At 38.7% G+C, this 27557-nt stretch overlaps 1 protein-coding gene across 4 annotated transcripts in view; it reads left to right on the plus strand.

The window, feature by feature from the left end:
- The window catches only part of LOC140070990 (complement C3-like), a 101866-nt gene that overhangs the window by 7643 nt on the left and 66666 nt on the right, over nucleotides 1-27557 (plus strand). For all 4 annotated transcript variants that reach the window (XR_011849027.1, XM_072118174.1, XM_072118182.1 and 1 more), the window contains exons 2-13: nucleotides 2668-2866; nucleotides 3206-3371; nucleotides 6262-6332; nucleotides 10384-10472; nucleotides 12234-12316; nucleotides 12953-13040; nucleotides 13136-13235; nucleotides 17861-17978; nucleotides 20478-20593; nucleotides 22577-22717; nucleotides 23162-23356; nucleotides 25785-25991. Coding sequence is in view for 3 of the 4 variants with exons in the window: in XM_072118174.1 (XP_071974275.1) it covers nucleotides 2668-2866; nucleotides 3206-3371; nucleotides 6262-6332; nucleotides 10384-10472; nucleotides 12234-12316; nucleotides 12953-13040; nucleotides 13136-13235; nucleotides 17861-17978; nucleotides 20478-20593; nucleotides 22577-22717; nucleotides 23162-23356; nucleotides 25785-25991 (1573 nt within the window). In the remaining variant the exon portion in view is untranslated. The remainder of the gene's footprint in view (nucleotides 1-2667; nucleotides 2867-3205; nucleotides 3372-6261; nucleotides 6333-10383; nucleotides 10473-12233; nucleotides 12317-12952; nucleotides 13041-13135; nucleotides 13236-17860; nucleotides 17979-20477; nucleotides 20594-22576; nucleotides 22718-23161; nucleotides 23357-25784; nucleotides 25992-27557) is intronic.

Genomic DNA, 27557 nt, shown 5'->3' on the forward strand with positions numbered 1-27557 from the left:
CTACAGCTGCATTACACAGCCATACATGGAGCTACAGCCGCAGTTCACAGCCATAGATGGATCTACAGCCGCAGTACACAGCCATACACGGAGCTACAGCCACAGTACACAGTCATACATGGGGCTACAGCATCAGTACACAGCCTATCATGGAGCTACAGTCACAGTACACAGTCATACAGGGTGCTACAGTCACAGTACACAGCCATACATAGAGCTCCATTCAAGCTTGAGAACCATTGCTGTCACTCTATTGTTATGTAGCAGTACATAAAGTCTCTTTGTAGCTAATTGTCAGCCATTGTCAGAATGTGGATACCCCTTTTAAACCTTAAAGGGGTATCCACATTCAGTTTCATTAATCTGACATATATAAACATTTCTTCAAAAAATTACCTGTGTTAAGATAATTTCTCATAAATGTAGTGTTATGGTCCCTTAGAAACAAGATGGTGTCCTTGGATACGAACACCTCTGCTAGAGAGATTGCACAAATATGTCTGGGAAAATGTCTGGGAGTTACTACATGTCCCGGAGCCGTCCTGTGGTAATGATTGCTGAAGCCAGGTGGTCACGCTGGACTCTATAGCACATGTCTGGACACTGCTGCCAAAATGTAAGGAGGTCGTATCCGAGGAAGCTAATCTCGTTTCTAAGGGACAACATGGCTACATTAATGAGAAATTATCTTCACACAGGAGCATAACTAGGAGTTGTCTGTAAGTCGGGTCCTTAAGTAGGGGACTGTCTGTATATATCTTTTATCAATCTCCTATCAATCGATCTTCAATCTCTCTTCTACTGTATCTATCTCTCATATTTATCTATCTTCTATCATCTAGATATCTATATATGATGTACTTTATATTTCTGCATCTAAAAATCTATCATCTATCTATAAATCTATATCGTCTTTCATCTTTATCTTCTATCGTCAATCTACCTATCATCTGTCCATCTCCTATAAAATCATCCTACAGTCCCATATTACAGATTGTCTTACCATAACTACAAATTGTTATTATTGTGCAGGGCTACAGGAGCCTCTTACTGAATTTGACTGTTCATAAAATAGTTTTATTTTGGAGCCCCACTTTTAGTTTTGCCCATGGCCTCACTTTGTCTAAAACCAGCCCTGTGGCAAAGGAGCAGAATCGTATCTGGATAGAGGTCAAGTAAATGTAGCAGGCCAGATACACAGAATAGCAAATAAAAACACATGATCACATGGAACAGGTAAATGGAGACTAGTTGAACCAGCTAGTTATAATGGGAATGGGTAGTTATAAGAAGGAATTCATGGATGCTGCCCACAGCTGCTGACTGGATTCTCATCACTCTAGTAACCCTTGCTGGACAGGGCTCGGCTCAATCAATCCCAACACTGCAGCAACATTAGAAGTCATTGATTCTCTTCTGTGTTTAGTTGTGTGAACTGTGGCTAAGCCACCATCTGTGGAAAGAAGACACCACTGGCAGGAATGTTACAGATATTGTATCTGTATCATCTGTATCCCTATCCCCAAACCTATTCTTCTCCACCATAAATACATTTAGGTTTGATCTCTTTTTAACTGATTGTCTATACCACATATTATTTTTCCACACCACATATTATTCATATAGATAAAGCTGTGTTCACAGAACATGCACTGCAATGTAGTCATCATATTGACCAAAAAACTTCAAAGGAACTGTTGTATGCCCGAATATTATCTTTTTTTGCCATGTACTGTAGAAGACAAGAACAGAATGCTTTGAAAGATCTTTAAATCTTACTGTGTTGGAAAGTATAGTTTACTACCGTTTTGTGGAAAGTTTATGTTTAATATATGCAGAAATGTAGTATGACTTTGCAGACTTACATTTGACACAAGGACAGACATGGTGTAAGCTGTGCAGGTTCCAGCAGGTAAAAGCAATGGTAGAAGCAAGGTGTGATAGATTGCCGATAACAAATAATGATTGTTATTAAAGGAAATCAACCTTCAAATACTTTCCTCTGCTCCTCTTTCGCTAAGCTGTACACGCCGGGATCACCTAGAAAAGAAACTTATAATTAGCAGGAAGGAGCACTGGAACAAGATGCCCAGCTCTCCAGGCTGCTAATTATGCACGCCCTGGCACCTCCGGGAGCATGAGAGAGGGAGGTGATGCGTGCGAGTGTATAATTAGCACCCCAGAGCACCGGACATCTTGTCCCCGAGCTCCGTGATGCTTATTATAAGTTTCTTTTCTAGGTAAACCCGGCGTGCCAAGACTAGCAAAGACAAGCTGGGCGGCACGGTGGCTGAGTGAGTAGCACTTCTGCCTTGCAGCACTGGAGTCCTGGGTTCGAATCCCACCCAGGTCAACATCTGCAAAGAGTTTGTATGTTCTCTCCGTGTTTGCGTGGGTTTCCTCCGGGTACTCCGGTTTCCTCCCAGACTCCAAAAAAAAAAAACATACTGGTAGATTGATTAGATTGTGAGCCCCGTGGAGACAGGGACTGATTTGACATGCTTTGTGCAGCGCTGCGTAATCTGTGTGCGCTATATAAATAAAGAATTATTATTATTATTATTTACAAGCGCCAAGATCAACATCAAGAGAAGTGGAGGTGCGTATTTGTAGTTTTTTGTTTTTTGAACTGGTTAATTTTCTTTAATCTTTGTTTCAATTTTTTAGCTTTGTATTGATTGCTCCCAATATCCTGCATACTGGAAACGATGAGAAAATTATTGTTCAGTGTCATGAATGCGAAAATATTCAAGATTTGCCAGTGGATATCATTGTGAAGAATTTTCCTAAAAATGATAAAAGCCTTGCTGTGAAAACCACTCATCTTTCTGCTTCCAACAATTTTCTGGCAACAGCAAACATTAAAGTAAGATTTTATTTTATTAACAACATCTTTATATTACCTTTTTTCCAATTTCAGCCTCATATAACTGCATATAATAGTTGACAAAATGTCCATGCCTTGAAACAGGACAAGAAAGATCAGTTTACTAAATCTTAATGCTGTTCTGTAGGTGCGGCACTATGTTTGCCAAAGTAACAACTTTTAGGTACTTGAAAATAAAAAAAATTACCTGGTCTTACATCCATATATGAAGGATAGTACTACAGAAGTGACCAAATTGTTATATTAGACGTATAAAGTACTTGAAAATGAAAAATGTAGTTGATGTGTGAAGTTATAACGGTTTTACCTATTTTTCAGATTCCTTACGATTATCTTTCTACCGACAGCAATGAAAAACAATATGTTATTGTTCGTGCCAGTTCACAATCATTATTTGAAATTGAGAAAGTCATCCTTGTTTCCCCTCACACAGGGTATATCTTTATCCAAACAGACAAAACCATCTATACTCCAAACCAAAATGGTAATGTAATAATAATTCACAATATTTTGATTATATTATATAAGAATACAGGGTGGCACTGCCTCTTTAAATATCCTGCAGAAGAGTGTCTGGTTCTTGAGAATTCAGAAATAAAGCTTTTGGGTTCTCAGCAACACAGTTGCGTAAAAGAGGGAAAACTCACATATCTGCTCATGCTCTTTATTCAGCCATGCTGATAAAGAAACTGTGCCAAACACTTTATCCACTATTGCATTCTTCTTCTGGGACATGGAGATGGTAAGAAGCATATTTAGACTAATAGGCCAATTAATGTGAAAGTGTTTGGTGTTTTTTTTAACCTAATTGGCCTAAATAAAGTCTTGGATTACATCCAAATGTTATTTGACAATTCTAAACTAAATTATAGAAATTGAATGGGCATCTGGGTTACGAGCCCTAGGGCCCCCACCAGTGAGCAGTGGGAGGGGACCCCCACCAACCTGTCTGCCCCGTCTCTGCCGCCTAATCGGCAGTATGAATGTCCTGTGGGAACTGATACGGCTGAGTTCTAAAGAGTACAGGGACACACACACTCACTCTACTATCTTTGTTCATGGTGTTGGAACTGAACTGTGAAGGCAGGGCTATCTGAGTGGAGGAGCATGGTCTCATACATACTGTGGCGTTGCTGTGAGCATTATCCCTATACTGTGACATTACAATGTGTGTATTATTATTGTACTGTAACAACACTGTGTGTGAGGTTCTGCAACAGCTGCAGTGTGTATTATGAGGTTTTTCAGTAGCTTTGGTGGTGTTTTTTGAGGTTTCTGCAGTTGCTGAGATGTATATTGTGAGGTTCTTCAGCAGCTGAGCTGTGTATTATGAGTTGAAGGGGTTGTCCACTTTCAGTAAATATTTGATATTATTTGTGTAATGAAAAGTTATACAATTTTTCAATATACTTTCTGTATCAATTCCTCATGGTTTTCTAGATCTCTGCTTGCTGTGTTTTTGTGTCCATGGTGATGTGATGGACCTGCACCTGCATGTCACATGACCATGGACAGATAATATCTGTCGAAGTAAACTTTGAAGCTTTCTATAGAATGACAGCAAGCAGAGATCTAGAAAATGTTGAGGAACTGATACAGAAACTATATGGAAAAATTGGAAAAAACATTTCCTTACACAAACAATATCAATTATTTGCTGAAAGTGGACAACCCCTTTACGTTTACGTTTTTATTCAGTATTGGTTAAAGGGAAATTCTTTTATCTTGGATCTCTGGAGAAGCATAATTATTTATGGGAAGCAATATTTACTTTAGTGAAAAAACTGTGGTAAGGGCCCCTGCCAGTTTGTGCCCAGGGGCCTCCAACACCATTTATCCGCCCCTGTTAATATTATACAAAACAACTAATTACACTCAATATTCTAACAAATAGCTGAAACCTCTTGATTTATCTGTCTGCACAGGGAGGGCCTGCGGGCTATCTCCCAGCTTTGCTCTCCACTTTTTCTGTCTTTTATATTGAGGTATATTCAAATTCAACAATATTTTGTAAATGGAAGCAATGTAGTGGAGGTATTGTATAGGTCAGAGGAGGAGCAAGGAGCATGCTGCGTCAATGGATTGGTGGTTTATGTAGAGAAACTGGATAAGGAGTCTTTAGCTTCCCTGCACCTATACAATGACCAACTGAGACATCGCTAGGTCGGTGATGGATGCCCATGATAACTGCTCGCTGCTTAGCTTCCAGTGGCTTTGGAGTCCCCCTGGTCTAGTTTCGGTTTGCTCATGCTGCATGTGGTGGCAAAGTTGATGTGCTCATGTGCTGGGTTGACATCTCGTTGTGCCTTGATGCTGTGCAGAAAGATTGCTTCTGGTGACACTGGGCTAACTTGATTCCTGCTGCTTTACTGCACATATGGAAGATGGCTAATATTGTTAACATCAAGGAAGCTATAGTCATTGCGTAAGATCTGGGGCTGGGTAGTAACTGTGGGACTAGTCTATACTGTATATAGTATTTAGGTATTGGGTAGCACCGAATTAAGGATATTAGTCTGGCCTTCTAAAACCATTCCAATTTCCATGCGCCCCCTTGGGAAAATTATTTGCCCTTCCCTGGAATTCTGGAAAAGCCTGTAATATTAGAATTTACCTTAACACACACAATGGTTGGTATACCACAATCTAACCCAATTAATAAACTCTTATTCTAAAACACCTCATCACTTCCATAAGTAGTACTATTCCACAGCAACCAGCTCAGGTTAGTGCTTAGCCCCCTAGTCTGCCTGAAGTGCAACAGGTGATGTTATAAGAAGTCTCAAAACTTCTGTCCTACAGTTGTTTGTTCCAGGCTAAGTACAATAAGGGTAATCATATCCAGGGTTTGTAATTACCTTGGTAAACGTTGGTATTTCTGTACTGTCCAACCAATTAAAAGGACCAGAATGAAGGATTGTAAACCAAGCACATTCACATGCAGGTATGTGACCCCCTGTGACAAGATCGGCTCTTCTTTCAGCTTATTAGGAAATTGTTTTTATGAGGCTCATTTACATTATTTTTAAAAACTTTATTTATTAAAAACGAGGGCACAAGAAGCTACAAAAAGAGCAGATCCTGCCAGAGCGGGCACACACCAGCATGTAAGCGTGCTTGGTGGACAATTTTTCCTCCTGGTGGTAGATGTCCTTTAATAAAATGTTTCCTTGTAGAGTGAGATTTGTAAATATTTTGCTCCTGGCTCAGCCCACTCCACTGTGCACAAAAAATGTCTATGGGGGCCGCGAACTAGCTGCAATTTGTGCATATACGGTCCATATATGGTTGAGGTCTTAAGCTGTAGATGGTTGTGGGGTTTTTTTTTTTACAAGAAGTCAATTTATAATTACTTTATAATTATTTGGTTCTAGTAAACTACAGGATTTTCTCCACTGACAAAAACTTGGATCCAGCAGAACGAGAAGTCATTGTGTTATTTCAGGTATGAAAAATTGTAACACCATCTGTAAATTCATAAAGAGTTTGAAATGTTATTTTATACACTTTTTCACAACAAAACCCCTGCCCCCAAAGAATAAAAACTGGAGGATCTTGTACAGATTATTACACTTGTAATTGTCTTTACTGTTCATTGTAGCTAAGGCTTATGTGTTCATATCAGTTGTCCAATATTGACTGCTTGTGATTTTTTTTTAATAAATGAGTATTTCAGTAATACATAGTAGAGTAGCTGAATAGGACTTACCTCGGTATCAACATAGGCACAGCATTCTTTTGGCAAGTGTTGTGGGTTATTTCTCTACTATCCCATGGATGCATTCAGTGTAATATCATTGTTAAGTTAAAGGAAAAAACACAAAAGACTTTATGGCATATCCACAAGCACCATCACGGAAACACTAAATTTATATAGTTTTTAAAAATAAATTTCTGTCTATTTAATACTAGCTGTAGATCCAGGCACTACTTTGGATAGGAAATAACTGCTCTTAGCTATAACAAAATAGAATGGGTTAGCAAAAAATACTTTCTATGTATCTATCTCTCTCTCTGACTGTCTCTCTCTGACTGTCTCTGTGTCTCAGACTGTCACTGACTGTCTCTGTCACTGACCGTCTCTGTCAATGATCATCTCTGTAACTGTCTGTCTCCGCCTCTGACCATCTCTTTCAGTGACTGTCTCTGACTGCCTCTTTTAGTGACTCTCTGACCATCTTTTTTAGTGACCGTCTCTGATTGTTTCTTTCAGTGTCTGTCTCTGACCATCTTTCTGTAACTGTCTCGGACCGTCGCTGTCTCTGACATTCTCTGTCTTTCACCATCTCTGTCTCTGACATTCTCTGTCTTTGACCGTTTCTTTAAGTGACTGTCTCTGATCGCTTCTTTCAGTGTCTGTCTCTGACCGTCTTTCTGTAACTGTCCCTGACCGTCTCTGTCATTCTCTATCTGACCATCTCCGTCTCGACATTCTCTGTCTTTGACCGTCTCTGACATTCTCTGCGTTTGACTGTCTCTGACTGTCACTTTGGGGAGATCTATCAGAAGTGTCTGCTCTACTTGCCCATGGCAACCGATCAGAGCTCAAGTTTCATTTTTGCACAGCTGTTTATAAAATTACAGCTGATCTCTGATTGGTTGCCATGGGCAACTGAAACAGTTTTGCCTCAAACATTTCTGATAAATCTCCCCCATCTCCGCCACAGCAGTCAATAATCTCAGGCAGCCTTTGGTGAGGCACTGGACCTCTGTGTCTACCAACCCAAAGATTGCTTACAGTGGATCTCTGGGGGCATTATTTGTGAGATATTTGCTTGTGAAGTTCATAATTATCTGCCAGAAAGGCTGGATAACCGGACATGCCCACATGCAGTGACAGAGGCCTCACTGTGACACTGCCACCATACAGTAGTGTCATAAATACCAATGTGAAATCCTCTAACCGGACTGATGTAGGAGCGGTGCCATAATTGAAGATACATCTCCTGAAAATGTGGCAAAGGCAGAGATCTGTATGCATTTGCCATGGCAAGCAAGTCTCATAGTCCAACGGGGGATGGAAGAGTAAGTAATTTAGGGAAATCTGCTTATATTGACCGTTAGCCCTTCCAAGCCATGCTTGACAACTGGGATTCTAATCATTACAGGAGGCCTGTAGCTATTGGAAAAAAACTTTTTGAAGGTCTGGGATATTTTCATATAGCTCCTGGATTTTAAGAAATAGGAGAAGTTCTTATCTGCAGCACTAGTGGAGTTATATACTAGGTAGAATGCCCATGTAATAAACAGCATACTGGAAGAACTAGTAGTGCTCTTAAGGGAGATCTACCATCAAAATCAAGCATAAACCAAAGGCACTTTCTCATAGATCCATACCAACTCAAGGTAGGCCTCAAGCAGAACCTGACAGTCTTATACTGTACCAAAATTTATCATCATAGTGATAAATCTGGCACAGCAAAATACTAGTGTTGTCTACCTCTACACTGAGTACCCTGTGACACAATTATAAATTCCTCCCATTGTGCTGATGCTATTTTTTATGATTCAGGGTGAATCAGTATCCTTCCAATTACGTGAAATCAACAGTCTAACATTTGTTAAAAATTTGCACTATAGGACCCTACGCAAGTATGATAAAGAGTGAAGATCTAAATGCCTTTTGCTGGGTTTTTAGTAAAGACATGGTTAAGCAGTTGTTCTAGCAGTAAATGGACGGACTCCCAAAAGTACTGGATTTTCAAGCATTCCCACATCACATGATTTCCCTTAATTAGATGGGATATACTATGTATGCAATCAGGGGTAAGGTACCAAATTAAAGATCTGTTAAAAGCATTCTCCACATGTGAACTTCATTTCATGGCTTTATGTGTTTATGTCCAGTCAATGGCATGAGATTCCTGGTTTAGTAAAGATTCTCATTGCTGGAATGGATGTGGTTTATGGAATTCCATGCATTTGTAGATATGACAGTTATATGACCTAAAACCTGTCACTTAAGATGAAAGTTGGGAGCCTAATTTGTTATGATAGTGTATTGGCTGTCAAGATTTTTGAAGATGTTTTAGTCTGAGGTATAAGATTTGGTAACCTGTAGAGTCTAAGTAAACAAAGGGAAGGAGATCTAGGCACTGTGATTGTTGTAATCTTCTTATATCCATGGTCTCTTTCCTTCTAAAATGAAATTTTTTATTTAACTACAAGATAGGGTCCGGAGGTTTGTTCTTAAGTTGAATTTGTATGTAAGTCGAAACTGTATATTTTATAATTGTAGATCCAGACAAAAAGAATTTTGGCCCCAGTGGCAATTGGAGTTTAAACATTTTTTGCTGTAATGGGACCAAGGATTATCAATAAAGCTTCATTACAGACACCTCACAGCTGATTATTGCAACCAGGGACTATAGTAAAGCATTCAGAAAGCTTCACCAGAGGTCAGAGGGGTCTGTCTGTAACTATGAGTTGTCTGTAAGTCGGGTGTCCTTAAGTAGGGGACAGCCTGTATATACAAATATATATGTATAATGCAGATGAGGGGTTCTGGAACAATGACATCCCAAACAAACTTGATAACATTCACTTTGACGCTGTAGTTGACCACAAGACAATCAGGGAAGCACCCATTTTTATCTGTGACCAGGGACAGTTGTCTGCGGCTCGCAGCATGGAGGCTGACAGGTCAATGTAGAAGGAGAAGTAGAAAGGTGAAGGAAATGGGCTAATTTTGCCTACTGCTTCAATTCATTTTTCATTCACTGTGAAGACATGGATCCTGGAAAAGTATTGATTCATCCAGATTCTTAGCTCTTGGTAGTATGGGCACCCTGTCAGAGTTCAGAGATGAAACAGAACATACATTGTTTCAACGTGACCTGTCCACTAGGTATGCAAGTTAAGAGTGAATGAGCTGGACATTTAACTCCAGTTCATAATGTCCATCTATGAGAGCATTATGAAAATTCGCCCATTTCTGTCTCCATATGATGGGCACCAATGCATCTTGGGCTTCCTCTGAGCAATCAATATCAAGTTAAGCCCCACTATCTTCCATTATTCAGCCCATAATCAATGTTCATCCTCAGGCATTGCTTGGCTGGGATTTGTGAAGAGGAGAGAGGAGATCGTTGGATGCCACCATCATGCAATGAGAAATGTTGCAGGTTATTAGAGTCGGGATCATGGTAGCTGTCCCTAGAATCCCACCACTTTCCTCAGAGTTGGAAGTGTCTTCAGAATTTTTATATATTTCTATATGTGTGTTTGAAGTGGATATACGCTATGGTGCTTGTTATTGTTTAAGATTATAGCACCGTCTATTCAAATGCGTATCTATATATACTCTGCACAACAATTTCTTCATTTGACCGAATGCAATTGTGTTTTAGATCTAAAATTTCAGTATTTGGGCCTCAAGCTTTAATCTTACCCATTGCCACACATTATTTAAAATTAGCCCTGGTCATCCCCTGTGGCGTACCATATAGTTTTTACTATTTGCAGGTAATGTATATAACTTTTTGTCTCATTTACAGAACCCAAATGGAATAATAGTTCATAGGGAACAAAAGAAGATTTCAAATGGATTAACAGGACTGAATCTGAAGATACCAGAGCTGGTTACGTAGGTCTATTTGTTTATTTAAAGGGGTTCTACACCATTATAAATGTATGTTCTCTATTCTCCATGTTGACGAAGTGAAATCTTTGCTAATTTCTTAAAAATTAAAAACAAAAATCTCGCATTACCATAATTATTCAGATCATTTACTCAGGGATTAGCAGAAGCACCTTTGGCAGTGATTACACCTCTGATTGTTTTGGGTACAAAACCACAAGGTTTGCATTCCCGGATTAGGTGAACTAGTGTCTTAATTAGAGCCTCTCAAGATCTGTGTTAAATCTCTGACCTTAAACCATTCCTATTTTGTATTTGGCTGTCTGCTTACAGGGATTATCTTGTCTGGGAAAAAGTTTTTTTTAATATATGGCTGGGGGTCTTTAAATATAAAAATACTCACCTCTCTCTGTGCTCCCATTCTCCTGCAGCGTGGCCCATCACTGCCAGCGATTTGCATTGTAATAGATGGCAGTAGTATGGCAGCATATGGTAGGATCTATTGAAAAACCTAGAGTTAAAGTACCCTGGGGTGTATGAAAAACAGTAAAAAAACTAAAAATTCAAATCACCCCCCTTTACCTAGAACTGATATAAATAAACAGTAAAAATCATAAACATGTTGGGTATGCCGTGTCCCGAAATGTACGATCTATCAAAATATAATAACAGTTATACCCGGCGCTTAACCCCGTAATTGAAAATAGCGCCCAAAGTCGTCATTTTTTGTCATTTTGCAAAATGTCCTCAAAATGGTAGCATTGAAAACATCATCAAAAGTCATAAAAAATGACACCACCCATAAGTCTGTACATTGAAGTATGAAAAAGTTATTAGCTATTAGCATCAGAAGATGGCACAAAGAAAAAAATTGTACAGGAAGTTTTAATTTTTGTGAACGTATAAAAACATTATAAAAACTATATGAATTTGGTATCTCCGTGATCATACAGACCCAAAGAATAGAGTAAACATGTCATTTGGGGCGCACAGTGAAAGCTGTAAAATCCAAGCCCGCAAGAAAATGGCAGAAATGCATTTTTTACCAATTTCACTGCATTTGAAATTTTTTTCCCACTTCCCAGTAGATGGCATGGAATATTACATACTGTCAATTGAAGTGCAATTTGTTATGCAGAAAATAAGTCCACATACAGCTCTTGTACATGGAAAATTAAGAATTTATAGATTTTTGAAGGTGGGGAGCAAAAAATGGAAACACAAAAATAAAAAAGAGTCAAGTCATTAAAGGGTTAAAGACATATAATAAAAGATAATTCTTCCCGGACAACTCCTCCAGTTTGACTAAGGTTCCAATTCCAGGTGCAGACAAACAATCCCGAAGCATAATTGGGCATCTAATGTGCTTCGTGTCAGCCCTATGTTTTTAAAATCACTGCCAAAAAGTGAAACCGGACCTCATCAGACCATAACACATTTACAACATGCTTTTGCCACCCTTAATATAGGTATTGGCAAAACATGCCAGGGCTTGGATGTTTTCTTTAAATCCTATCTCCCTATTCAACAGGTCAGACAAATATACTAGAGATTGTTGTTATATCCAATACACAACTAGTGTTTGCCGAATAATTCCTGCATCTCATTTAATGTTACAGAAGGTTTCTTGGCAGCCGTACACTCAAATTCTCTTCTTTTAATTTCACCAAATTTTGAGGGACATCCAGTTCTTGGTAGTGTCTTTCTAAATGCACTGTGCACTAAAAAGTCCATGTATTCTTATTTAATTTATTTTTTATGTTTCAGCTTTGGCACATGGAAAATCATTGCAAAATTTGCTCAAGCACAACAAAACAAATATACCACACAGTTTGAAGTACAAGAATATGGTGAGCATCCATAACCTAGTTAGGCTCAATGTAGTTAGAAACCTACATTGGGGTTTTCTGTTACACATTACATTTTAGGAAATGGTAATGGAAACTAAGAAAGGAAGGTAAATAAAAAGTCTTCTGTTCACCTTCCATTCCCCATTGACTTTAATGAACACAAAGTTGCCTTCTGTAACACTTTCATTCTAAAAGTCCTAAAGATCTAGCTTCAGACATGATTCATGATTCACAATTTTATTAACAAACCGTTAAAATAGCGTCCATAGAAATAGAAACATCTTATATGGATGTTACTCCAGATTGGAAGTTTCTATTTCTATGGATTTACACATTTCATTCCTATACAACACATGAGATCCACCAACTACATTATTAAGTCACTGCTGTACAGTAATTTACTAGAATAGTAGGAAGAATTATTTTTTCAACCAGGAGTATCACTGCCTGTATTCTGCTATATATATTAGGTACATTAATCTTTGGATATTGACTGCAGACATAGTTTATTCTTTATAGCAAGGTAGCTAAATTAGATAATTCCAGGATATTTTTGCTGCCAAAGTTATCTGTTAATTTTCACATATCCACCAAATGTTTTTATGCTCACTTATTTATATTGTTTTTTTATTTCAGTGCTTCCAACATTCAGTGTTGAACTTGGAACAGAAAAAAAGTTCTTTAATTATAAAGATAATGAACTGGTTGTAAACATTAAAGCCACGTGAGGAAATATATATATTATTGATGCATATTTACTTTATGGAATTATTATTGAATAAAAAAATTGTCTTATCAGCATCTTATAATACTTTTTAGGCACGTGTTTGGTGAGAAAGTTAATGGTTATGCCGTTGCCATATTTGTATTGTACAAAGATTTTTTGAAGACTTTACATGGATCTGTACAAAGAGTAGAGGTAAGTACTTTCTTAAAGTGTCAGAGTGTTGGTCTGCTGGTTAGGATACATATTTGGTTTGATGCAATTAGAAAAGAGTACATGTAAGCTTATTTTTACTAAATAAAAAAACAGAATAACATTTTTCCTTTTCACAATTTTTTTTGTGAAAACCATAAAGCCTGTGGGGTTTTCAGTTTTGCAGATTTTAAGCGTGGCCCTGCTCAGTATCGTTTTATCTTCTTATATTTTATTTTTATTATCACTTTCTTTATTATTTTGTGTAAGTGTAAATCAAGTGATTTAAATAAATGGTTAGTAAACTGATCAGAACAAAACATCTGAACAGCCAGCTTTTTAAATGTATTTGTTGAAACTAAATTAAACTTTATCCTGAAAAACAAACCCTTAAGTGACAACACAACATAACTGTAATTTTAGTTTTATCCACCTCTCAAAACATATATTCCATAGAATGTTTAAATGTGTTTAACAAATGTGGGTTAGTCCTAAAAGTAGTCCTTAAACCAGACCTAATTAGCAATCCTCACACCAAACCCCTTTACTATTTGATTTCCAGATCTGCTTTTTTATTGTATCACCAACATTGCTAAATTTGCAGAAATTGGACCACTTCTCATAGGTACACTCCATAGACTTCTAAATTCAGTTTCAGTACCTACCTGTAAATCAGTTTCCACTTGTTCACCATGATTGCCACCTGGAGGATACCCTTTGACATCTGTGGGAACAGGAAGGAGAGAGTTTAAAAATCCCCTCCCTGCATCCTCCCGCCAGTGACTACCAAATATCCTTACCCGAATTTGATGCAAAATAATATTTATTTAGTATGTTAATATCACACATCTATAAAAAAACAGAAAAACGGGAAGGGAAATTATATAGGCTGTCATGGTGGACTAGTGGAAAATAAATAAAATTTTTCTACCACGTCCCCCATGACGGACACCTGGAGTTTTATCAAATGAGATGATAGATTCTTAGGGTGGGATAACAGACTGGAGAACCTTTCTTCCGAAGTACTTATTCTTGGAATGTCCAGTCTATAGTGCTTTGAAAATGTATTTGGCAAGGCCCAGGTGGCTGCTGTGCATATCTGATCCAGGGTTTCACCTCTTCTTTAAGCCCAGGAGTTGGATATCACCTTAGGAAGAAAGGTTGAATCAATGTTTATTACAATTCTATTGTCTAAGATTTTCAAATGGGGCTCTTGAATGGAGATGGCTTGAAGCTCTTCTAGTCTTTGGGCTGATGATATTTCTACAAGAAATACTGTTTTAGAGTAAGATTTCTGATGTCAGAATTTTCCACTAGTTCAAAAGGACCTTTAGTTGGGGGACTCAGTTGAGGACCTGAAGTCTTATTCTAGAAGAGGTAGTTATAAATCTTTATACCCACCTATTGTCCATTAGACTGCACTGCGTGATAAGCACTTAGACCCATTTCTAGCCCTGCTTGAAAGAATTCCAATACCGAAAAGGTATTAGGTTTATCTTGAGATGGAGTCTTACTTCATCAAAAAGATACAAACTTTTTCCAGATGTTATAGCTTTCCTATTTGCCTTTCAGGATCCAGGCTGTCAGATTGAGATAATCTGCTCTTGGATGTAGGATTGGCCTTGGATAGAGCAGGTCTGTATCTGGAGGAAGAATAAGGGAATCCTGAAGGGCCATGAAGTTCAGAAGAGGATACCAGTTTCTTTTCTTCCAGTTGGGGCAGATTAAGATAACTCTGGCTTTACTGCAGAAGATCTACTAGGTCTCTGTGGCAAATAGGTCTCTTAAAGGATGTCCCCATAGAGGTGTGAGGTGATTAAAGATCTGCTTCAGGCACCACTCGTTTGGAAGGAGTGTTTTCCAGCTTACGAAGTCCGCTGTGGCATTCTCTTTTCCCTGGAGAGTCGCTGAGAGATGCAGTTGTTCTCTGCCCACAGGAATATTTTTTTTGTTAATGACAGGAGATTTGGCGATCTGGTTCCTCCTTGTCTTTTCAGATAGGACACAAGATAGATAAGATGGTGCTGTTATCTGACAAAAATAAAGAGATGAGCATCTTTCAGATGGGCGTTGTTGGATTTTAGGGTTTCCCACACTGCTCCCAGCTTTCTGTAGTTGGAAGATTGGGTCCTGATATCTTGTGGCCATAGACTCTGTACTAGATGGTCCTGAAATGTAGTAACTCATCCTTAGCAGTTTGCATCTGTCTGGATTGTTATCACTGGTTGTTGAATCCATGTAACCCCTTTGGCTAAATTTTCTCTTTTTAGCCACTAGTGGAGATCTTTCTTTACTGTTGACGGTAGAAGAAACTACTTCTCTAGTCCCGAGTGAATCTTGTCCCAAGGTGAAAGGACATAATTTTGTAATGGCCTTGTGTGGCTCTGACACCAGGCTACGGCAGGGATACAGTCTATAAGTTGTCCTAGCAGCTTCATTGCTGATCGGATGAAGATTCTTCGGGCTTCTTCTTACAGGATTGTAATGACATCTGATGTTGTTCTTATTGTCCTGTGGCAGAAAAGAAGTTTGTTGACATGAGTATAGGGTCAGTCCTAAGAATCTTATCGGAGTAAGGCAGGTTAGGTTTTTTTTTAAGTTGATTATTCATCCCAGTTTTGTAAGTGGGGAAATTGTTAGATCCCGCGATCTTATTAGGTGTGATCTGGACTTCGCTATAATAAAGAAGTCGTTAAAGTAGGGAATGCCCTGATTCTATAGAAAGGCAACAACCTCTATCATTAATTTGGGAAAAAAAAAACCTGGGAGCAGATGATATCTCCAAAGGAAGTGCAAAGAATTGGAAGTGGTGAATTTTCCCTTCTGAGGGCAGGACAAAAAACCTCAAGAATTTTTGAGAAGGATGAATAGGTACATGGTAATACACATCCTTGAGATCTATGGTGCACATAAAGTAATTTGGGTGAATGAGAGGAGTGGCGACCTTACCGACTCCATCTTGAAACATCTGTAAATGATAAAATGGTTTAGACCCTTTAGGTTTATAATAAGGGTTTTCTTACAGTAAACAGGGGAAAGTTGAACCCCTGTTCTTGTTGTTCTGGAGAAACCCTTATGATTGCTCCAAGTTGGAGTAAGGTTTGGACTTCTTGCCAGATGGTGAGGTGAGAGGAGGAGGGAGGAAAAGATGGCTTGAAGTATCCTGGAGGGCTAAGATGAGAAAATTCTATTCTGTATCCATATTTGATTATGTCCTGTGCCCAGATATTTGATGTGATTTCTGTCCACTGAGATGTGTGCATCAGGAGTCTTCCCCCAACCCTGGCATCATTGTTTCCTACTTTTTGCTTGCTGAAGAAAAAAGGAAACCAAGTCACTTGCCAACAACCTTGTTTGCCTTACCCCCAAAAATTGTCTATTTGGTCTGTGGGGCCTTGAAAAAAATTCTTCTTGGATCTGGGTTTATTTTTCTGCTGAGCCCATTTTTCTATCAGTTGCTTTTTCCAAAATGGTATCAAGTTCTGGTCCAAAGACAAATTCACCAGAGAAAGAAACTCCACGCAGCCTGGTTTTGTAGCAAAAGGACTCTTCTAGAAACTTTAGGCAGGACCCCTTCCTTGTATGAGAACCTGATTCATTCTGCATCTCCTAGATTGGAGGACCCCAGTTTTAGAAGAGGGATGTTTGGCAGGATTCTTTGACATGGTTCTCTAATTCACTGAGCCAAAAAAGCAGGGTTCTGGCCACAAAGTAGCAGTAAGATTGGTCTTAAGATTTAGCATCGGTGCGTCTAAAGCCTTTTAAGAGCAGGGTGTTGGATTTGCGTTCAATAGGGTCCCGAAGCTGTGCCACATCTTCAAATGGAAAATCCATTTTTTTTAGAGACCTTAATTACTCGGACATTAACCTTAGGACATGAGTCCCAAACTTTTAAATCCTTTGGTTCAAATAGTAAGCGTTTCCTAAAAATTTTTCCGGGTATTGCCATTCGGCAAAGATTAATTCTTTAAGAGTATTGTAAACTAGAAACACCCTTTTACGTTAACTCCCTAGCCCCCCAAAAAGATCTTCTTTGATTGATATGGGAAGGACCACATCTTTAATGTTTAGCGTATATCTTACTGCTTTCAGTAATCTGACCATTTCCTCAACCAGGAATAAGTATCTGGTTTTGGAGTCCTGTGTTTCTGAAGGAGTACAGTCTGTATTGTCTTTATGAGAGCAAGACAGAGATTCATAATCCTCAGAATAAGAGATCAACATAAAGTGGCCCAAGTCAATGCAGGGTTTTTTAGGAGGGAGATAACCCTGAGAGGCCTGTGAGGCTGTAACAAGGGACACAAACTTATCTTTAATTAAGTTCTCCATAAATTATGGGATGCAGGAAAGGGACTTTTAACCTCTCTGCTTCCAGTTCCTACAGAGGTCAAAGGGCAGCATCCAGGTGGCCATCATGGGGGATGTGGTGAAAATTATTTCAACCCTACATCATACAACATAATGGACAGATCTCCACATCAAGATCAAAAGTACATTTGGACTCCAAAATACATTTAGACTAGGGTTGTTTACCTAGTTAACCTAACTTGATTGGTGGGAGAACCCCTTTAAGGACATACCCTCCATAACACATACTTGCTTAATATTGCTTCTTATTATATTTGCAGATAAAAGATGGAGAAGGTAGCATAGTTCTAAAAAGAGAAAAACTTCTGGAAGCTGTCAATAATGAGAATGAGCTCATTGGACATTTTATTTATGCAAATGTTACAGTCTTTTCAGCAGGTATTTCTAAGGTTGAACATGCAATATACCCCATTGATTAAATCTTGTATTGATAAGATTATATTTATTTTCAATTTAATTGCTTATAGAGTTGCCTGTATCAACAGCATAAAAAATAAATGTATTAAGCCACCCATATAATGTATAATTATCATGTAGGCCAACGGCTTAAAGGGAACCTGTCACCACATATTTTCACAAATACTAGAGAAGCTACAGAAAGGTTCCGATAGAGCCCTTATTTTAGTTAAAATTGTTTCCCTCACATCCCTATAAATCAACTTTATTAATTTATTATATATTACCTGGCATCAGAGGGGCATGTCCTCCTCCACCGGCCCCTCCCATCAATACCTACCTATGTTCCGTGCCTCTTTTCATTATGTCTTGTGGCCAGGGTGATGTCATCAAAGGGCCTTTACCTAGTTACGTTTGCAATGTCTACTCCATGTATGTAGCTAATCACATGGCAGTGATCACTGCATGACTCAATGGACTTCTACTTCTCCTCATGGACGTTGCTGAGATTTCATGTGATATATACAGATATATACATGCGGTAGACTGTGCAAATGTAACAGGACCTTAGATGACATCACTCTGGTGATATGACATGAAGTGGCCAATGATTTAACAGAGCTTTCTTTCAATGTTCCACATAGCAACATGTTCTAGTGGTGACGCCTGTCAATCAGGAACAAGGAGGCCAGGTAGTGCAGTGCAGTAACCACTGAATATGCAGAGCCTTTTTAGACTCACTTAGTGTCATTGGACTCACATCAGTTGAGTTGCATGTAAGTTAACAAACTGATGTATTTAACACTGTAGCCATAGAGAGGAACCATTTAGGGATAAGGCCAATGCTTAATCTTAGTTTTTATTTAGATATTTAATTTGGGTGGGTTAATTTGTATTGCAGGTTCTCTTTAATGATATGTTTGAAGACACCAACCCACCTTCAGAATACTTTTGGCTATGGAAAGGAGCAATTACGGAAACTGGGCAAAATAATTAAGACTGATGTATCCTTCATCATTCTTAAAGGAAATCTAACACCATGATGAAGGATTGTAAACCAAGTACACCTACATACTGGTGTGTGCCCCCTGTGTGGGCACACTTTCCAGCATTTGTGAAGTGGAATTCAATCTGGTTGGTAAATCACATACTAGGCGTTGGGTGGGCAGGCTAAAGTTCCTCTGCAGTGCAGAACATCAGCAGAATGGTAATGCCAAAAGCATGTTTGCATAATTGTGATGTACACCTTGCAACTAATGGCATTGCAATGCACACCTGATGTTTTTAACAACCTGTTGGTGCAGGAAGGTAATAGGCTGCCGAGAAAAGTGTCGACTGAGAATGACATATTGTGGAGCAGCCAACACCATAAAAACTTTTAAGTTCTCTGTCTCCACAGGTCAAAATGGTAGCTTTTCAAAGGCAGCAATTATGCAATGCTCCCAGTCAGGATCAGGACTTGTAGGTTGAATGGGCCAAACCCTCTCTTTTTCTCCATTGTTCGGGGGATAGAAAATTTAACACTTTTATGGGATGGTGTGGACAGTCTTGGGAATGGTGGTGCTCTTGGTCGTGTCATATACTCAATTTGCGGGGAGACAGGGGGCTTTGTCACTAAGGAAGAGTGTAAATGACATATGTTTTGTCATCTGTATATGGATTTAAAAAAATGCCATGCTGTGGAGATCCTGTGGGCCCGCCTATGCAAGCTCAGTTCCTGGACTTGGTGGACAGTAGCAGGTGGTATTGTGACTGTGGGCTGCCCGCTGTGCCTTTTCGCCCTTCGGCATCTTCTGGTACCTGGGGCGTTGTAACCACCACCTCTCCCTCCAAACTCTCTTTGATCCTTGTTGGGTCTAGTATATCGTCATCACCCCTTCCACCAAGTCCTCGCCCTAAAAATACAGAACCACCAACAATGCAAGATTGGTTGCTTAGACTGGAATATATCAGAAGGATGATGGATCTGACATCAGTATGAAAACGATAACCAAACTTCATACAAATGGTTACAATTTCAGGAGACACATACTTATAGAGACATATTAATGATAACGCTTCTCTAGTTGTGATACAATATGATAGGGAAACTGCAGATGGGGCCAGCTCATCATTTTTCCCCTTTACTCCTTTTAGGTTGGCTAGGGAGTTGGAAAGTATTAATGTTTTATCTATTTGTTATAATGGGAGTAGGGGAGAGGTAATGTTATACATATGGATGGTGTTTTGTGTTTATTTGTTGTATTATAAAAATGATAAATTATTATTTGAAAAGTTAATATATTAAACAGCTTGAATATTTTTGTTGTGAGTGCTAATTGCAGGTCAGGCACCAGTGCTCTATAATATACCATTTATATTGTGTTGAATATATTCTGTGGATAAGTCATCAATAGCAGCATTCTGGAAACCAGCTTTTATCATTTACTTAGTGCTTTTGTTTTGCAAAAAATTAAAATAGTTAAATTTTTCTTGTTCTAGATGGTGACTATGTCACAGTACATAAAACTAACATCAAGATTGTATCCTCACCATATAATGTTGCATTTACTAGGACTCCATCTTATTTCAAACCTGGCCTTCCATTTAAGATAACGGTAAGAATTCTTAATAGAGGAAATTGAAATTATATTATTATTTTATAATCTGATTTTGATCTCCAGTGGATTTAAACTTTAAAGTTTAATACGGGCTAATTCAGACAGCCATGCTCAGTCCATAAAACATAATGGGGCAGATTTACTAGTTCACCCGAATTCACTAAAAGTGCATTGCCCGTCTATAATGCTGAGTGCGGGGACTACATTTTCGCCATCTTCTTACGCTAAGAACTTTTTCATTTTAATTTTTTTGTGAAAAAATGCTACCATTTTGATCACTTTTTATTAAATTTTTTATGTCATGTAAAATGGTATAAAAGTCGCATTTCGGATATTTGGGCGCTATTTTCTGTTATGTGGTTCAGCGCCGGCAATAAGCTTTTTTATATTTTGATAGATCAAGCATTTTGGGACGCGGTGATACGTATTCTGTCTTTTACTTTTACTGTTTATTACGCTTTATATCAGTTCTATGGAAAGGGGGGTGATTTGAACTTTTAGGTTTTTTAACTTTTTTAAAATTATTTTTAGAGCTTTTTTCAAACAGTATTGCAGTATATGACATTTCTGCAAAATATACGTTACAATGAGCCACTGGCTCGTAACAATACTTGCGTCTGACGAAGACCCGAGGCTGTCATGGCAACTGATCGGGGGAGCGACCATCTGCTCCAAGATGGCGGTGCCCACGCAGTCTTGCCAGGGGCATCGGTGGAGTTAATAGCTATAGTTATTAGAGGTGGGTGTTTGGTGCAATATGCAACAAACCCCACCTTTGTATGAAAAGGGCTCATCCCGTGAGCCCTTTTCATACACCCTCAGCACCTCTGCTAGCCTGCCTAATGATATATAAAAAAATCACTGAAAATGGAGATATTTCTAAGGAATATAACTTTTAATATACTATTAATAAAATAGGACTCCAAAGTATAGACAAACAAACATGAAACAAGCCGATAATGATGGCCTCTTATACCATCAATCTACAGTGGAACATATGACACATCCACTGTAGATTGATAGTATAAGAGGCCATCATTATCGGCCATCTATCTGTCCTCTACATAACAGCTTTACAATCTTAAGCTGTTTTACAATGGCTCTGCCTGTAATGCCGGGAACTGACACAGCAGCGTGACTTCCATATGCTGCACTAGTGTTCACCGAGTACGCCATCCCACTAGTTATCACTACTAACACCATATACTGCTCTACAGTATTGATGTGGCGAAACAAACCCAACTAGCCACAGCAATATAGTTTTTTATCATAATCTCAGGACATACTAGCTGTTAAGGAGAAATCTAAGGGATTTGAACCGCAATAACTGCGCGCATGAAACCATGACAGCATTTACCCTTTATGTCTAGACTGAGATTCACACTTGTTTCATGTTTGTTTGTCTGTACTTTGGAGTCCTATTTTATTAATAGTATATTAAAAGTTATATTTTAAAATTATTCCTTAGAAATATCTCCATTTTCAGTGATTTAGATACCCCATAGGAGTTATTTAGTGAAAAAATACACAGCATGTACTTTCAGTGATACTAATGTTATATAAACCTTACTATGGGGGTCATTTACTAAGGGCCCGAATCGTGTTTTTCAGTTGCGTTACCCGAATATTTCCGATTTGCGGCAATTTTCCCTGAATTGCCCCAGGATTTTGGTGCACACAATCGTATTGTGGCACATCGGCGCCGACATGCATGCGACGGAAATATATGTATTATAAATATAATATATATATATACATACATGAGGTGCACATTGAATATGAATATTTGGAGGAGGCAAATATTTTATTATGGGGAGGCGCATTAAAGTTATGGAAATGAAAAATTCGAATATATCCTATCCAGGGTCAGACTTACACCTATGCATCAAGATCAGAGTCCTAACTCGAACTATTTTATTTCTACCACTTTATATTATGAAATAAAACATCTATGACACTAATTACAGTTTTATTTCACAGGTTTCTGTTACATATCCTGACATGACTCCAGCAGTTGGAGTTCTTGTGGTTTGTGGAGAAGTAACAGGCCGGACAACAGAAGAAGGACTTGCATATATGCCAATTAATACAGAAAGTAGTCAAAAAGAGTTAAGATTAACTGTAAGTTGTACTGCTGATAAAAGGTATCAGACATATCTTTTTATTTGTACTCCAATATTGGTGATCTAGTGGCTTCTTTCCACTTTCACCAGACCAAATCTTTAGATCCTTATACAAGCGTTACACTAATTTTGAAACATTTCGAATTTCGTTAATTCCCACCATTCACAAAAATCTGTTGTGGACTTTATATACATTGCTGTAGGACCGTGTAGAGACCACTACTATTCAATGGAGCTACTAAAGTTATATACACTTTCCTGTAGTGTACAGAATAATATATGCACCTCTATTGTGACCCTATAATCATATACATTTTAACCTCCTGGGCCCACCAGGTTTTCACTTGGATGATCAATCTGCTCCTGAACACATTCTAGGAAGTTATTTATTATTCCATATACATTTTAATTAATCATTTGTCATATTTTATACTTTTGTTAGGTCAAAACTGCTGATAAAGTTTTTCAAGACGAACAACAGGCAAATGCAACAATGATAGCCAAAGCATACCAACCTACATGGAAACAAAATTTCCTCCATATTGAACCTACACTTTTAAATGATGCAGTTAACATCAATATGCACATAAAAAGTGAAGACAAAATAGCAGAAAAGATAACACATTTTACTATTTTGGTAAGCAGATTTGGTTGTTGCATATATATCTGCATGTATGTGATTTATTTTAGATTATAATAATATCTATATACAAGATAGGGAAGCAGCACTCCGTAGTAAATAAAGGTTTTTTATTTCACCAGTGGAAAATACAAAGTTTCAGCTATCTCTATGTAGCCATTCTCAAGCATAGCATGAAGTGATACAAGGTTTTATACAAGGGTGAATAACCCCGTAGGATGTGACATCATGAGTACAAAAAAGTTTACATAACAATTGATTGAAAATATCCATTTATTCCCAATGTGCAATGTTTACAAAACTGTTAATAGGTGCCTATATAACATGAACAACTATATACTCGTGTTTACACAGTGTTACCAATCCACAGTCTTCCCAGCGCGCCATCAAGCCACTGTGTGTAAATAACACCATAGCGCACGTCTAGGAGGATTGCTAGGCAACCTAACTCACAGATTAATTTGTATAATAAAATAAGATCGTGCACAGCTAAAATACGACTAACAGCACCACACATCAAGAATGGACCAGACCTTGTGCCGGTGGAGGTGTGACACCGAGGTGACTAGCCGAGACCCTGTGATCGCGTTGCAGGACTGTACTGCTGCAATCCTCCATATCACTCAGCACCGTCTAACACTCAGATATTGGCCCAACTCTAGCAAGATCCATCAGACGGGTCTGGGGCCATCTTGGAAGTGGGCATGCGTACATACAGCCCGTGCTTAGGTAAGTACGATGGGGAGATGTCCAAAAACATTATAATGGGTATAGTCCACTGATCCAGAATTACCATTTACACACCTAGCTCAATGAGCCTCTGTGTGTAACACTTTGTCTGCCAGATGGACCCATGCATCCACCTGGATTCATCGGTACTATGGTCCCATTAGTCGATATCTCCCTGAATGAGAACTGTCAAGTTAGGTGCAATATACGATAGTGGCATTCACATAGACTGCATTTGCTGAAAATAGGAGGAGAATCTCCAAAAAAATACAATAAGCAACAGATTATGCAGTCCGGATTGGATAGTATAAGATTGGTGGCTGACGGTAAGCGCTCGGGGTTGATTGTCAAAAAGCTTCATGTAAATTGTGATCTAAAAAAAGGGAAAGAGACAAGAAAAATTCATTTAAAGACATGAGTCCATCAAAATCTAATTTAGAAGTAAATTTAGGACTAGTAAATTTAGTAAATTCAGAACTAATTTAGGACAGATGGTTGTGTAGCCTCAGTCTGAACTCTGTAGTAGTCTCCCCTACATAAATTTTGGGGCAGTGGCAAATCAAAACATAAATAACGTAGTCAGACCTGCATGTCAGATGATGTTTAATAATATACTTCCTGACAGTCATTGGATTAGTGAACGAATCTCCCTTCAGCATGTAGCTGCAATTCTTGCAGCTCATGCAAAGATAACAGCCCAACTGGACGCCAGGTTGCTTTTTTGTCAGTAGGGCTAAAATCGCCCTTAACTATATTATCCCTCAGATTTTTAGGTCTTTTGTACGAAAAAAGACTGGGAGCACTATGTAGTGCTGCTTCCAAATCTTGGATATTGGATTAACAGGACCCTGAGTCAGATCCTTTGAAGCCTGCACCCACATTGGATCATAATCCTGGTTGCCACAGTGCTGTTCCACAAACCTTTTTCGCTTGCTATAATATATATTTGTGTTTTCAATTAATAGATCACATACCTCCATTACATAGAGATGGTGACAGGAAACGTATTCTTAAGAAAATAGAGTTATAGTGGATTTACACTTTGGATACACTTAACCCAAAATTAATCGGCCTATAGAGCTGAGTAAATGTAACTATCGTTGATAATCTGCTGGTTTTCTCTCTTCCATTCTGTAATTTTGTATAGGACCAATGTGATATAGTTTTGACCAATGTGATATAGTTTGGGGGGACTCTGTAATCATGTGAGAATCATGGGACAATTTTTTTTAGTCTCCCACACTTATCAGTTGACTTGAAAAGGGCTCCTGTTGAGCTGAAACATCTCTTTTTATGACATTTTGGAATAAAAAGGACCACTAATCACATTATGTTGGACTTTTGGGAGTGGTGCCTATTTTCTATTTGTATACAAGATTTATCATTGCTTCTACGCCAGTTTTTTAGACCTCTTAGTATCGGGCTGATGTATGATAAATAACCCTCAAGAACTGCAGCACAGTGCCTACCTTCATACTGAACAATGTAGAAACATGGTTAGCTTATAAAGAATACTGCTATTTAAGAAATTCTATTTATAAGGTTAGACTAACACTGCCACGGCATGTCTGCTCTCATGATCGTACACACAGTATATACACGGTACATACAGTACAATTTTCCTCAGAAGTGGGAGCCAAGTCTTTATAGGGATGCTTTTAATTTCAAATATTTTTATTTCTTTTTAATTTCTTAGGTTATGAGTCAAGGAAAAATATTGAAAACAATATATCAGAAAAGAAGCAGATCAGAAATAATTACTGCACTAAAGTTTGATGTGACACCAGACATGCTGCCGTCATTCAGGATTGTGGCTTATTACTATGTGTTCCATGACGAAAAATTTCTAGAATTAGTGTCTGACTCTGCCCTACTCCACATGAAAAGAACCTGCAAAGGCATTGTAAGTAACATCTTGGTAAAGTTCATGTAAACTAACAAGAAGGCAGCTATTTAGGATTGGAAAGCATGTCTACTAGTGATGTGTAGGTTCATCAAAATTTAGTTTCAAAGGGCCCATCTGTATTTTGCAACAAAATTCGGTTCAAGGCCCTGATTTCGGACCGAACTTTAAGCCGAACACGAACCCCATTGAAGTCATTGGACCCGGATTTTTACACCCAAAAATGGTTGTAAAATGGTGGAATTCACAGGGCAGTTGTCCTGCCCACAATGGACTGGGGAAAGTAATTGAAATGATGACATAACATTAAAAAAAGAAATAATAAAAATATAAAATAAAAAAAAATTATGTCACAGAGGTTAAAGGTGCTCTAGGTGTTCCAACCCAGTTGTCATTTTCCGAGCATTAAAAGAAGTAATTAATCTGGAATTTGAAGAATTTGAATCTAAATTTGAAGTCCCATTAACCACTTTCCGACATTGGACTAACAGTACTGCATTGCAGGAGGTGACTTCCCGCACCATGCAGTAATATTAAAGGCATTGGGCACTTTTCAATCAATCTGTTCCATTAGACAGGTCTCTGCATGTACCTGTACCCTTGCTTCCTCTGAGAGCCTCAGCCTTTTCCTGTTATCCACATGCTGCACTTTGCTTCTGTACACAACTTCCTGTTTCTCACTCCTTCAGTCCATCTGTCATGGCAGCCTCCAGTGTGTGTTTTTTCCCTCTGTCCATCTCACTGACACACACAGGGAGGTGGAGGGGGAGCAGCAGGATAAGTCATCATCTCCTGCTGCAGGTTCTACATCCACATTCTGCACATTGCATCTCTACACAACTTCCTCTTTCTCCTGTAGTCAGTCCATCTGTCATGGCAGCCTCCAGTGTGTGTTTTATCTCTCAGTCTATCTCACTGACACACACACACACACATAGGGAGGTGGAGGGGGAGCAGCAGGATGAGTTATCATCTCCTGCTGCAGGTTCTACATTCACACAACTTCCTCTTTCTCCTGTAGTCAGTCAATCTGTCATGGCAGCCTCCATTGTGTATTTTTTCCCTCTGTCCATCTCACTGACACACTCAGGGAGGTGGGAGGGGGAGCAGTAGGATGAGTCATCATCTCCTGCTGCAGGCTCTACATTCACACAACTTCCTCTTTCTCCTGTAGTCAGTCTATCTGTCATGGCAGCCTCCAGTGTGTATTTTTTCCCTCTGTCCATCTCACTGACACACTCAGGGAGGTGGGAGGGGGAGCAGTAGGATGAGTCATCATCTCCTGCTGCAGGCTCTACATTCACACAACTTCCTCTTTCTCCTGTAGTCAGTCTATCTGTCATGGCAGCCTCCAGTGTGTATTTTTTCCCTCTGTCCATCTCACTGACATACACAGGGAGGTGGAGGTGTAGCAGCAGGATGAGTCATCATCTCCTGCTGCAGGTTCTACATCCACATTCTGCACATTGCACCTTTACACAACTTCCTCTTTCTCCTGTAGTCAGTCCATCTGTCATGGCAGCCTCCAGTGTGTCTTTTATCTCTTAGTCTGTCTCACTGACATAC

Source organism: Engystomops pustulosus, chromosome 1, assembly GCF_040894005.1.
Source record: "Engystomops pustulosus chromosome 1, aEngPut4.maternal, whole genome shotgun sequence".
Classification (NCBI taxonomy): Eukaryota; Metazoa; Chordata; class Amphibia; order Anura; family Leptodactylidae; genus Engystomops; species Engystomops pustulosus.